This window comes from Buteo buteo, chromosome 3 (assembly GCF_964188355.1).
Source record: "Buteo buteo chromosome 3, bButBut1.hap1.1, whole genome shotgun sequence".
NCBI classification, from domain to species: Eukaryota; Metazoa; Chordata; class Aves; order Accipitriformes; family Accipitridae; genus Buteo; species Buteo buteo.
The window spans coordinates 56,478,905-56,493,109 of record NC_134173.1 but is presented as its reverse complement, the minus strand read 5'-3'; the positions used below and the strand labels follow the sequence as shown (position 1 = coordinate 56,493,109).

The following is a 14,205-nucleotide window of genomic DNA, read 5'->3' as shown; positions in this document are numbered from 1 at the left end:
TATGGTCTGGAATATCCCTTTGGTCAGTTGGGGTCAGCTGTCCCAGCTGTGTCCCCTCCCAACTCCTTGTGCCCCCCCAGCCTCCTCGCTGGTGGGGTGGGGTGAGGAGCAGAAAAGCCCTTGGCTCTGTGCAAGCACTGCTCAGCAGTAACAGAAACATCCCTGTGTTATCAACACTGTTTTCAGCACACATCCAAAACACAGCCCCATACTAGCTACTGTGAAGAAAATTAACTCTATCCCAGCCAAAAACAGCACAGGAGTATAAGACTTCTTACAGGATACAGGGGGGTGAGAACTTATGGACAGAGCAGAGAGAATTTGGGGACTATGTAAAATTTATTATGGTGTGGTTTTTTTAAGGGGATTGCAGCAGCATTGAAAACTTACTATGGGATGTTTAAGGGAAACACCAAAGGTGTGTAAAGGGAGGGACTAAGGTAGACTGGAGAGAAACAAGCATGGAAAAACCAAGGACAAAGAGGATAAAGGGGCCCAGTCCCATGTAGACAGCTTACCTATTACGCTTCAACGCATGAGCCTTGCACTTCATCACTGCAGTCCATCTGGTGTTCGTATTACACCCGTGCTGGTCTTGTGTGCACATACATGTCAATGCTAGCAAACTTCAAGTGGGACTAGCCCACGAGTGGGCCAACAGGAATAAGTAGGAGCCACTGGAGCAGGACCACACATCTTAGGGACTTGAGGGTCTAGGGGCCAGCAGCTGGGAGAGACAGGCTGGATGGCACTGACTGCATGGCCTGTCTCACAGCAGCTACCAGAGACCCATACTGCAAGTGTGTGCACACCCCGCAGGAGAACTCCACACCAGGCCAGCTGGAGAGAAGGAAGAGGCTGGCGCTGTAATACCCGAGCGCAGCCTGTGCTGACACAGGAGCCAGTAAAGGCACCGCTCTCTCCCCCTGTTGATTTGTGGCTGGCCATGTGTTTCTTGTCTGTGTTGTGTGTAGGTGCACACTCTGCATAGGTGTGCACATGGGTTTCGTTTTGTATTGTTACAGGCTTCTGGATACAAAATCACAGCAGCCTTGGATCCTTTGGATTGGGAGGGGAAAAATCCCCCCCAGTCCCAAAGGCCAGGGGATTCTGCTACCATGAACAGAGTGAAGAATGCCCAAATGGACACTGGCAAAAACACTCCTGTGGAATTTTTTTAGTTGGTCTAAAATTTTTATCTATTTCCATATACATCTCAGAAACCCAACTGGCAGTTTAGCTTGTTTTAGATAACTAGAATACACATTGAGTAAAAAGAAATTATTTTATTCAAATATCTGTATCACTACATAGCTTGGCTATGATAAACAGGAATAAAACGTTGATGACTCCATAGATGCTTTATCATGAAACAGCTAAAATTCACCAAGGCTATGAATACCGATTTAAATATTTCTGTATCAAAGAAGTTATTTCTCTTTCAAAACAGTCTTTAAATATCTTCCCACAGTAAGAATACATACAGAAGTTATCTTTTTTTAATCAGCAGGTATGTAGGCACTGCATTTGGTTTAGAAAATAGTCCATCATGTCCCTTTTTTTTTTAACTTTCTCCACACACCACCACACACCCCCAGTCAACGACACCAAAATTTTGAAGGCAATCATTAACAGTCTCCTTATATTTTCAGTATCTTATGTAATGCTAAGGATTTTATTCTACAAACACTTGGGTATGCATACATGCAAATGCATGTATCCATATTCTTTTTGCATATAATGATTTTGATAAATCTAGGTAACTCCTTTAAGGTGATTAACATGAGGCCAGACTACACCTCTCAAATCAGAGGGGGAAAAAAACCAAACAAACCACCAAATAAAAAAAAAAAAATTAAGAGCTCCAGCTCCTTTAATGTAATTTCTAAACTATTTCAGTGGTGGCCTGTGACAGACTTCTATGAGCACTTCTTGCAAGCAGAGCTACCACTTGGCAACTACTATATTTAAGTAAGTTTAAAAACCCTACTCTGAGGATTGTGGCATTATGGATGGCCACAAAAAGTGTTGGAGACCACCTGTAAGGGTTTCCAAAAAGGACAAATCAACAACAGCTAGCCCAACAGCATACAAATCCATGGCCAGGGATCCTCTGAACAGACAGACTGCAAATGCCACCTGCAAAATTCCAAACAACTGACTTCCCACCAGAAAGCCGCAGTCCACACCTACACTGGTTTTACAACTAACATGTTTCTAGAAGCCATAGCAAGACTTGATTTTGGAAAACAGGCTTTTTCCTGCAATGCTAAGAGGGTGCCCCACTTGATGACAAGACTAAGATCTCTTCATATCCAAATACACAGCCTCTGAGCACCCTCCTAACTTTAAATTCCTTTTTTCAGCATGCTGTTACAATGTCTCTAGCAACATTTTTAGTCAAACCTGATCCTTTGAGTTTACTGTGGGGCCTGTCTGAAAGCAATAGTGCACAAGGGTCTTCGGACATGAAGAGATCCTTTGGACATGGCTTATGCAGTAGAGCTCCACAGCAATACCACACCGTAACCAAACTAACTTCAGAACTGAAAGCTCCCTAGTTACATTCAGAGTTCTGCACCAAAGCTAATAAATTCCAAGCAGCAGAGCTTGTTCACACCAGAGGTTATCATGACTCAAGAAATCACCAACCAACTACATCAACTCAAGCTAAACTGACAAGGCTGAAAACTTTTAATCACATACCAGAAGATTAGTCTGGTTTTGCAAATTGTACAAGACTTGACTACAGCTGTGTCACAAGCCATACTTTGGACCACACATTCTCCCTCAATTTTCTCAGTGTTTCAGGAAGAAAATAAACTGTATTTGGCACAGAGTGCACTGTATTAGTACAACAGGCACACAGCCAGCATCAGTCTATTCCCTGATCTGTTCCACTGCTTTTCATCATCCTACTTATAGCTCTTCAGATCTGCTTCTCTTCCTGCATCACCCCATAAGGTAAGTGATCCAGAAAGTAAAAGATACATTATGGCCTCTTATCACCAAACAGCCATAATTTTGCCATGATGATCCAGGAATCTTGCCCAAACAGTGCTAGAAGAGACAAGTGAAAGAGTAAGAACTAGAAATGCATATGGATGTTAGTGTCAGTAGATACATTAAACAGGATGCTATATGAAGGCAAGTGCTCAAATTTGCAGATTGAAAAAAAAGTTAAACTATAAAGTTTATTCTAATTGAGTTCATAAATTTTTTTGTGTGCATAAACTCAGGACTGGGGGAGTGTAGTTAAAGATTGTGTAGTAATGCAAAGGCTTAAAAAATTCCTTTTGTACAGAAGATGTTAAGCAATACTTATAGTTATTATGTATCTCATATCCCTGCAAGAGAAGCCTTCAGCTAGGAGGCCTAGTTGAGTTCCAGCATGGTTTTCTGACCACCTTAGTATCTTTAGTAAAAAGTTAAGTTTATCCCATTGGAATTGAAGCAGAGCATTTTCCAGACAAACAATAAAAGAACTTTGGGCTATAGGTACCTGGTGAAATATGAAGCTTGTATTTTATTTTTTTTAATATAAACTTAAAATAGAAGGCTTATAATAAATCTTACCTAAGAAGTTTCTGTGTTTTATACAATTTATGTCATCTTTCATCCAGATTCTACAAGTTTTAAATAAGCTAATGAGAAAAGATACTTGTTCAGCTATGTCATTATTAATATTAGCAACTTCAACAGTCTGAAGTTTTGTCAAGTCATGTAACAACAGGTAAGAAGACAGAACAAAACTGTAAATATGTTTACATTTGTCTGAGAATCTCATTGAATGCCTTTTGGATAAAAGAAAAATAATATATTGTACTGTAGTAAGTATAACACAGTACATTTATCAGTCGGAATAATCAAGACCTAGTCCATTGCCTTAAGGTCACTTGTTTACTTTATTAGATTTGTTCAAAAACAACCCCCAAAAAACCAAAACCAACAAACCCCAAGCCCAGAACTAAACAGCATAAGGATAACTGCTTTTATAACTCTGTATGGAACAAAGTTTTGTTGCCTCTGACAAATCTGAATCTATTTTATCCTTCTTTTGTAGTAATGGTACCAATGAATAGGACTGGAACTACAGATGTCTTCCACCAACTACCAAGTTATCTGCTTATGTCAAAAGGGCCAAACTCCACTGCAATACACAGCATTGGGCCAGTAACATCAGACGGGCAAATGGCAACAGAAGATTACAGGGCCAATTCTTATGACTACCCAAAGCAGACAGACTTGAGAAATCAGAGCATGTGTATACTTGGAAGAAAAGCCACATTTCTGGAGCCATATGCTGTCTTACTAATGTCCATCAAATTTTTTACAGTGGAATCATTCAATAGTGACATTTTCTTTCATTGTGACATTTTGTACACGTGAAAACAATTACTTCACTACTGCCACAATATGTTTCTTCCTCTCTGACACAAATGGCATAGATCCTGGTTTGCTGTGCTTACGACGATTCAGTTCCCTAGAAACAAAAAACAGAAAAATGAAGTTCAGTAGTGAGCACAAAGATTTAACAAATGCTAGCTTCCTCCTAAAGCTACTAATGAAGATATCCTACAATTTAAAAAAATTTTAAAAACTTAAGAATTGCTCTGCTTTTATTAATCAAAAGCCACGTACTTCCTCCTTTGAGAAGAAGGATTGTCCCTTTGAAAAATAACTTTAAAATTGGCTAATTTAGAAAAGTTTCAAATCAAGCTTGTTCTTTGGAGCTCAGCTTACTTGGTTTTCATGTCAACAGGATTTGATTCTCAAGTTTGTAGAGTCTTTCAGCCAAGACAGATGACTAAAACCCACCACTTCTTGGGTTTAGTGTTATTTTGATGGCTACAATGTATGCCACCTAGAAAGTATACTCCTAGAAATTCCAATGTGGCAACGATCCAGGTGATGGAAAACACTCATCCTTGAGCCTAGCATAAAAAAAAAAAAACAAAACAAAAAACCCCAAACCCAGCCCACAAAAAAACCAAAACAAAACCAAAAATCCTCCACACACCCAAAACAGTCCCTTCTGTTTCCATTGCAATGTTGCATGATACCATGCTTAACACAGCATTGTGGCTCTTTCCAACATCGTATTTGCTCCCACTTCAAGTGTACTTTTGGGAAGCAGCCAGTTCTCACTGATACTGGCACTTGTCTGCATTTTCCTTATAATCAAAGGTTAATCAATCCAGTAGTTCATGATCACTTATTCAGATGTTAAAAGCAGCTCATACTTGTTCCTCCCACACAATGTAGCTCTATCACTCCCATACATTGCTGCTACGGCACTGCAGTGATGTATTTTATTAAAATCAAGAGGAAACAAAGCCAGAAGAGGAAGACATACTTTCGCCGACGAGCTTCTCTCATGATACGTTGCTCCTTGATTTGGCAAAATATACTTTTAGGCAAGTGACGGTGTTGAGCTATGCGTCTGATCTGCGGGTGATACTGGAACTTCTCCTTCAGCTTCTGATTGTAATTCATAGCTGCCTTCTCTCGTGGTGCAAGCTATGGGGAAAACAACACAGACAAGCATGGTGTAAAAGAACAGGGATTCAGCTGTCACGATTTTCTCTACAAAACAAAACTTTAGCTTTTAATTCAAATGGCTTCCTTCTAGCAAATGGCTGTAGCCACAGGAACTTCAGAATTAGGGCAGGTAAGTACTAAAACCCTACAATTTCAACAATATCCCAAACACAAAACATTATCACAGTTTCAAAGTTCAGTGAAGTAACTGAATTTACTCACTGAAAATCAGATTTTAATGTGCTGTAGAGAAAGAAGAGAGAATAGAAGTAGCTGACAGTAAAACCTCTTTGATCAGAGTCTGCCTGCTTTCCTAATGTCTGATGACAATCAACTTTTGCTGTGAAACAAAAATTTGCAGGCATTTTAATCACAGTACAAATGCTATAAATGAATTGTCTTCACGAACAGCTTTACAGACAGCTCTTTAGGTGGCCTATATCTTACCCAGCACCTTGATCCGTTAGGAAACACACGGCATGTATCAGATTTCAAGCATTAGCTTGACCATATTGCACACAGGGAGTTCCAACTTTCATCACACAGCTAAAAATATCTTAGTATCACAAACACATGAAATCCAGGTGAGCTAGCATTACCACAAAAGTCTTTAATTTTATCCATGTTTAAATTTATGTCTGAGCCACCATTAACAACACTGAAAGTGAGAAATGCCTTTTCCTGACAGCTGACCTACAGAGGATATATTTTTTTTCAATTAGGCATGTTTCCTTTGGTCCTAATGCTTATTTATCAAAAGGAAAAAAAAAATCTGTGTGCGCTGTCTTTATGTTTAAAGCATGCACTACATCATGAGGAATATCAGTTTCTATGTATTTTGGATTTGCTCTCATCTCTGCGAATTTCAGCTGCATTTCAGCCTAGTGAGCTTTCATATAAACAGAAAATCTGTTAAATATTAACAGTGGATAATCCTACCCTCCTCTTCTTACCCTCCCACCCAAAATACGCTCTAACTCCAGTATTTCAGACATCTTAAAGCCCTCCATATTTTCAAACAAGCAGTGGCAAAAGTTTTTTGCCCTCCCACATTTCTTTCACCCACTGCTACCTGCACCTAAAATATTAAAAACAAAACAATAGTTCAGATAACTTCTATTTATTCAGCTTTGCAAATGACTCCGTTTCACTAATTTCTTGCTTTCTCAAGAAAAAACAGAACCTGAGTTTCAGATGCTAACAAAAAAAAAAAAGGAGTAACAAAACCAACAATTTTATTACATACAAAAATTTGGAAATTCCACCTACAGGATTATGAAACACGCTTTTTTCCCCTTTGAAATCAGCAGTTGGCTATTTCTTCTCCAGTCAGGAGGTCACTTCAATAGAAGTGACTTCTGTTACAGTATTTAATGAATTCTGAAAAAATAAGTATCATAATCAGATAATTTTGGTCCAAAATACCATTAATGGTCTGAAAGCAAGTATTAATAAAACATATGGCAAAGGAGTTTCTCCTTTGGGATGATAAAGAAACCAGGTACCAGATGCAAAATTGCTCATCACTCAGAAAATTCTTATTCGGGCATCAGAGATATATAATGCTCTTAACCTCTGTTTCTCCACACCGTCTCATTCGTAAAAAACCAAACCTTTCTGCTTTGCTTGTATTTATCGTGACCTCTCAAATTGCAAGTGAGTAAATTTTACAATCTTAACCCATGAAAACTATGCCCCCACACCATTTACCGAAATTCCTTCTACTGAGCCAGCCTGAATAGCTGATTCACTCTCAATAAATCCCAGGTGTTCCTACTCAGCAGAAAACTGCCAACATAATCCAAATTAAAGAGCTTTTATTTTAATTAAATGCAATGATTTTCCTTTAATTTAAGAAGAGCAAATTGCTGCCGATTTAGTATAACCTTGATGATTCTACAGACAAGAGGTGAATCTGTAAATTAAAGATACATCCAGGATATCTTATTTAAAAAAATAATATAGATTAAGAGGTGGTTATGTTTGAGTCCGATTCCATTTTCACATTCATGTGGTATATAGAAAGGCACAGAGCTGGTGACTTTCCATCCAACTACCAAATGCCAACGCCCCATATACCAGGCTGTGCTAAGTGCACCCTCATCTACATGATGGTAAAAGAAGATTCTGCAGTAATAACAAGTTTCTGTCTATTTATGAGAGACAGCAGATAGCTAAGAAAGCAGACTGCAATAATACACTGAATTCCAACCTCTCTTGCAAGTTGTTTTAGAAAGGTCACCATAAACAGCTGAAGAGCACAGCATTAGTCCCCATTCTGTTTTGAGCTGCAGAAGATGCCGTAAACACAGCATGATTTAGCACGATTAGAGATTTTGTTTATAGGGACTAGAACGCTCTACAATATAATAAATCAGGATTTATATGACATCATGAGTGGAAGACATGCTCAAAGATGACGTATGACCCTTTTTTCATACATTCCAAAAATGAACATGCAACTTCCTTCCTATATAAGGGAAATAGAAATCATGTGGCAGAAAGACAGCTGATTTGTGCCATTACCACAACAGTACTTCACAGCAAATACCTAGAGTGAAAAAGGGGGGAAAAAGAACTCTAAAATGCAACCAAGTTGTCAGCAATAGGAAAATGTGTCCTCAAGTAAACTGCCTATGCCTCTCTCCTCCCTCCAGATGACAGAGGCTGGTTATTTTTCCCACCTAAGCAGAAGGAAGGTAAGCAATTTTCCGGAGCCCTGATTGAAGAGCTAAAACCACCTTTAACAAAAAGTTCTCCTTTTAAAGAGGACTGTATTTGTACTGTGCAGTATTTAAAACTCCACACTACTAGATTCTTGTAATTCATCATGAGAATATGAAATGGCTGTTTATCTATCCTGTCCAGGTTGCCCTTCTAGGTTAGGGCGGACAGAGCACAGATGCAACATATTTTTAGAATGCAAACAGTTTTCTACACTATAGCTTGTCTCTATTTTTTTTCCATTGCTCTGCTGAAAACACCTTTCTAAATTTACTGCTATGAAGTTTATTACTCATTGTTTCCTTGGACCAAAAACTTACAGCTTCTTTACATCTAAATGGATGACAAAAAAAAGAAAGGTACTGTAGATATTAAGAGCACAAAGTCATAGCTAAAGGGATGAAGTTACATGTGCATTGAATCACAAACCCAAAATCACTACAAAAAGAATGCCATGTCACACCGTATCTGGTACTGCTTGTTATCAGCCTTATCTCACAAAATGGAACTGTATACTAGAAAAAGACTGAAAGGACATACAACTACTTAGACAGTTTTGATGCACTCCTCCCCTAACACACTGCTAGACCAAAACCAAAACTTGTAACTGTGTCCTGGTTTCATCTAGGATAAAATGAATTTTCTTCCTAGTAGCTGGTATAATGTTGTTTTGGATTTAGTATGAGAATAATGTTGGTAACACACTGATGTTTTCAGTTGTTGCTAAGCAGTCTTTAGATTAAGTCAAGGATTTTTCATCTTCTCATGCCCAGCCAGCAAGAAGGTTGGAGGGGCACAAGAAGCTGGGAGGGGGCACAGCCAGGGCAGCTGACCCAAACTGGCCAAAGGGGTATTCCATACTGTGTGATGTCATGCCCAGTATATAAACTGGGGGGAGTTGGCCTGGGGTGGGGATCGCTGCTCGGGAACTAACTGGGCATCGGTTGGTGAGTGGCAAGCAATTACATTGTGCATCACTTGTCTTTCTTGGGTTATATTTCATTCTCTTTCTGTTATTTTCCTTTTCGTTATTATATTTTATTTCAATTATTAAACTGTTCTTATCTCAACCCATGAGTTTTACTTGTTTTCTATTCTCCTCCCCATCCCACTGGGGGTGGGGGCAAGAGTGAGTGAGCAGCTGCATGGTGCTTAGCTGCTGGCTGGGGTTAAACCATGACAAACTGCACTTTCTCGTATCTTTTTCAGTCCTTAATAAAAAGCTGTTATTTCTGCATCTTGTAAGAAAGCAGCAAACCTATGCTCCGCTACTGTTACATTCACTCCTGACACTAGTTTTACACTTACTGAAACACAAATCATTCCCAAGCAGAAAGTGCTCTGTTCTAGTTCTTAACTACCTTGGAAATTTAACAGAGCCAAAATTTGCAGCCGTTACTCACAGAAGTAACATTACTAAGCATTTACACTCTAAGAACTGCAGGTGTAGATTTTTTTATAACATGTCAATAGACTGAAGAACAATACAGCTTTCTGAAGTTTTACTGATGGTTCATTGCTTTCACTACAATTTAAAAAAACCCAATCTATCCCTCTCTTTGTATTAATTAGATTCATAAATTCATCCTCTTTTCCTGAACAGCCAAAACCATTTACCTTTTCAGAAATCCTAAACCTCTCCAAGAACACAGGTACAGAAGCCTCAAACATACTTAACATGTCATATTTTATGTATTTGAACAGAATGGAGTATCTTGAAAGTCTTGTTTAACTGAGCCTTTTGCTTCTGGACATGCAAAGCCAGATGTTTACTGCTTTAAAAATAACATCTGTTAGGTCTGTTAATAATAATATTTATTATTTAATCAACTTTTACTAAAAACCCAAAACATTGCAAATTATTTTAAAGCAAATTCTGCTGTAGCTGCAACAGAGAGATTTGGGTTTTGTTACCCCTATATAAAACCAATGCAGACTTAATTGTCAGTGGAGTGGAGACACAGCATGCCTCTGGCTCCTCCAGAGACTTTTATTCTTACTTTAATGTTTCACTGATTTTGAATAATGAGTGTGATGCCAAATACATTAAAAACCAAAAGAAACATGCATGTCAGAACTGATGACTGCTAGGGTAGCCACAGTTCAGAAAGTACAACTTTCCAACTGGGTAAATGTTCACCAGTCACAACGTAAGTACTATATACTCACTATAACTTCCTTGGAATCCAGCAACGCTAAAAACAAGACTAAGTACTCACCAAAATAAAAAAATAGTTGATTACCATTTTTCTTTCTCTTTCAGGACGCTGGTCTCCATCCACCCCCACCCCAAAAATATCCATCTTAAAATACAATGTATTACAAGATGTTAGCATTATATCAGAAATACAGTGACCTTTGGATGAGTCATTCAATCAAATCTTCTCAGCAAAGAAAAATAGCAGACCAAGCAACTAAGCATTTAAGACATATTCTGACACTTCTGACAGAATTACTGAATGTTCAGCTTTGAATATTCAAAATGTTCAAAAAATAGCCACAGACTATGGAGGAACTGGACATTTATAAAATGAGCAAGCATATGTCTATGAAGATAAGAACACCAATCCTCTAAAAATGAAGAAGCAGGTACTAAAGAAAAACAGTGGAACCTGATAAATAGCCATTAACAGTTGCAGTGTTAAGAACCACAGGAACTACCCGGTTGGATCAAACAAGGATTGGCACAGTTGCCTGAATCCAAGCAACATTTCCAAGGTATATCCAAGAACATGATAAGCCATAAAGATTCCACTCTTAAGTCCTGTTAGCAAGAATAATTCTCTAAACATCTGAAAAATAAAATTTCATAGTGCTTGTAAAAAAATTTTTTAACAAAACTACAGCAGCTTCAGACAGTTACTAACTTAATACCCAAATTCTTTGTCTTGCTAAATTCAAGGCTTCAACAGCATCATGCTTGAACACATTTCCACACAAGACATGAGGATGTGACACATTATCTCTTCTTATTACAGCATAATTCTTTACAAGTTCATTAGCATCATCCATGTGAAATGACAGCAGTTTTTCTACATAATTCACTATGCCCCTTGTAAGTTCTTCCTGTATTCCTAGATTTTGCTTTCTTAAGATGTCTTTTGATGTTGCAAGGTGGGTTTTTTTAAGATAGAATGACAAGTTTTGTATTCTACATGATGGGTGACTTTCATTTCTGATAGTAAAAAAAACCCAAACAAAACAAAACAACAAAAAAACCCAATGCAAAAAAAAACCCAAACAAAAAAAAAAAATCAAACAAAAAACCCCACATGCCACTTGACCTGTGTGTTACAGCTAGCTATTGAGGTAGTTCTCTTGGGAGCTACAGCCAAAGAGCTTTGACAGAAATGCTTACAAACCCTTACATGCTTGCATGCTGCAAAAGCTGTATTTGTATGATCCCACCACAGCAGAACTGAATCATATGTGCAGCCTCCAGAAGGCACGTCAAGCAGCAACACTGTACTTACAAACAGGGGAAAAAAAAAAAGGACAGGCTATTTTACGTAGGATTCACTGTCAGATCAAGAACACAAGAGTACTGATGCGGAGAACATACCCAATACCTGATAATCATAATTGGTAGTGCCTTTTTTAGGCTCATCCATGGCCAGTTTTCACTGATGCAAATACTACAGAAAAGAGCAGAATGTCATTTACCACTCTACATTTTGAACACATAAACAATAGCTAAGTTGTCCTTTTGGTATGCAATATTTCTACAATGCAGGACTCTTTGGGTTTGACTATTACTTCCCACAGCCAAGTTTCCTTACTCTTTCATAAGAAAAGGAGCCAATGCCATCTAGTAGTCAATAGAGTGAATTTTCTGTTCATACCTGAAAACATTAGGAATCATTCTATATGAAAACGGTATTTTCGACACTCTTTTTACCCACTTGTCCTTCACACAAAGGCCACAGAGTAAAGATGCATGTCAAAAATACCAGACAATTCTGTTACAGAGCAGCATCTTAGAGAGAGACAGCATGCTCTCTCACTAAGAATATAGTGAATAAAGAGAGAAAATTTCAGTTAATATTGTAAAACAAGGTGAAAAGGGCATTGCCATGAGCATATGGCTACAACAATAGGAAAACAGGTGATATTTCTGCCCAACACGACAATTTCTAAGCAAATTCAACATAAAAGTTACATCAAAAAGTAGAGTCTATAATGAGCTTTGCAGAGTCCTTGGAATTAGCAAGTATAGGACTGATACTTAAAATGTTTGACTGAAGCACTACATGGGCAAATTCCAAGAATCAATTAGAACAGAAAAAAGTCACCCTCAACAAAAAAGAAGAGTTATTCCTTTAAAGAAATTAAACTTAAATAGCAGTTTGCAAATACTGTACAAGCTACAAAGTTGTGGGTTTTTTTATCTATAGCAAAGATGAGAAAAATAACAGCGACTTCCAAATACCTATGGTGGGCCATGGCTAAAGATATATATGGTGTTTTAGCTCTGCTACTCCATATCCAGTGCTTCACAGTGTGCAACAGTCCACAGATTATCCCATCCCACATTGTAGCCCTAAGTACTCCTACCACTCCCATTCACCTGCCACCTCTCCCAGCTCCACTCCACTCCCCTTCTACGCAGATACTATTGCTTGATGGAGCTTCAGGTAGCCACAAGCAGCCCTAGACATAACTATGCAATAGATCCATCCCCTTAACTGTACAATATTCTTCCCTGAATTACAGCTTCCCTTTCAGCCCTCCTCAATCTTTCACAACATCAAGTAGAAATTCCCCCAAGCATTATTTGACAGCTATGCTGTTGGGCTCAGAAAAAGCAATGTAAGCACCTCCAAAATACCGTAACAATATAAAGCTACATAAAGGGATTACTCCCAGCAGCCAAAGTGTCAAATTCATTCTCCAAAGTCATTCAATACTTTAATACAACTGTGCAGATGAATATATGCAAGTGGTAACTGTAATAGAATATTTTGGCTTTGTCTATACATAAACATTTGAACAAGGGTAACTGAAAAGACATGTATCTAATTAGACTGATGTCTGTTTGTACTAGGAACACTTCAACCAAACTAGCTTACATTGAATTAAATGGACTTCAGACACCACACTAGTTTGCCCACTCAATATCTGAGAGTTATATAGGTTAATGACAATCTCACCTACACATTGGTGCAAATGGTCTATTTTACAACACATACACTTATCAGAGTATGAACTGCATGTGAACCAATAGTATGCCAGTCAAAATTTTTAAAAGTAATAATCCTGAGCTTCAGTAGAATGACCTACATATGGCAAACCAGAATTTATTGCTTTTTCTCTAGTGCAAAGGGATGAATTCTCACCTGTAGCACCCAGGTAAAAAACTCTAATTTAGTTTAGTTAGAACTGATGATTATTGTTAACATTAAACAAGACCAAAAAAAAGTCACCTTGTGTAGTAACAATGAGGCATGTAATTTTATTGTTATTATAAGCTGCAGTGAATGCAGTGAGCTATACCGTGCATGTCAGTTTTCAAATTAAATACAAACGTCAGACTACAATTTTGTATTTTCCCTTTACAAACAAGTTTTTAGAAGTTGAATAGGCTAACCAGTTGTAATAACAACAAACCCCAAACTTTTTGCCTTGTGATAACAAAAAGCAAAATGCAAGTCTTACCACTCCCAGTTTTTCAGAAGCATTAGCTTTCCACAGACGAATATTCATCTCATCTGAGCCACACAGAATATATTTGTTATCTGAAGTCCATTTTACAGTGATGACGTGCTGCATTCGTTTTGTATGATATACCTCCCTAAACCAAAAAGAAACATTTTTAAATGATCTATCATCTCTTTTCCCACCAACATTACTTTCAAATAGCAGAAAGCATTCTGTTCAAGGCAGAATATATTTTTTACTTTTTGTTGTTTGGGTTTTTCTTTTAAATCTGACTTTTTTTAA

At 38.0% G+C, this 14,205-nt stretch overlaps 1 protein-coding gene across 1 annotated transcript in view; it reads right to left on the bottom strand.

The window, feature by feature from the left end:
- Positions 1 to 1,271: 1,271 nt before the first annotated feature.
- DCAF13 (DDB1 and CUL4 associated factor 13) overlaps positions 1,272 to 14,205 on the bottom strand; it is a 30,298-nt gene continuing 17,364 nt past the window's right edge. Inside the window, exons 9-11 of the mRNA XM_075023748.1 lie at positions 13,921 to 14,056; positions 5,357 to 5,520; positions 1,272 to 4,483 (exon numbers count right to left, since the gene is read on the bottom strand). Of these exons, the coding sequence (XP_074879849.1) occupies positions 4,396 to 4,483; positions 5,357 to 5,520; positions 13,921 to 14,056 (388 nt within the window). The 3' untranslated portion in view covers positions 1,272 to 4,395. The remainder of the gene's footprint in view (positions 4,484 to 5,356; positions 5,521 to 13,920; positions 14,057 to 14,205) is intronic.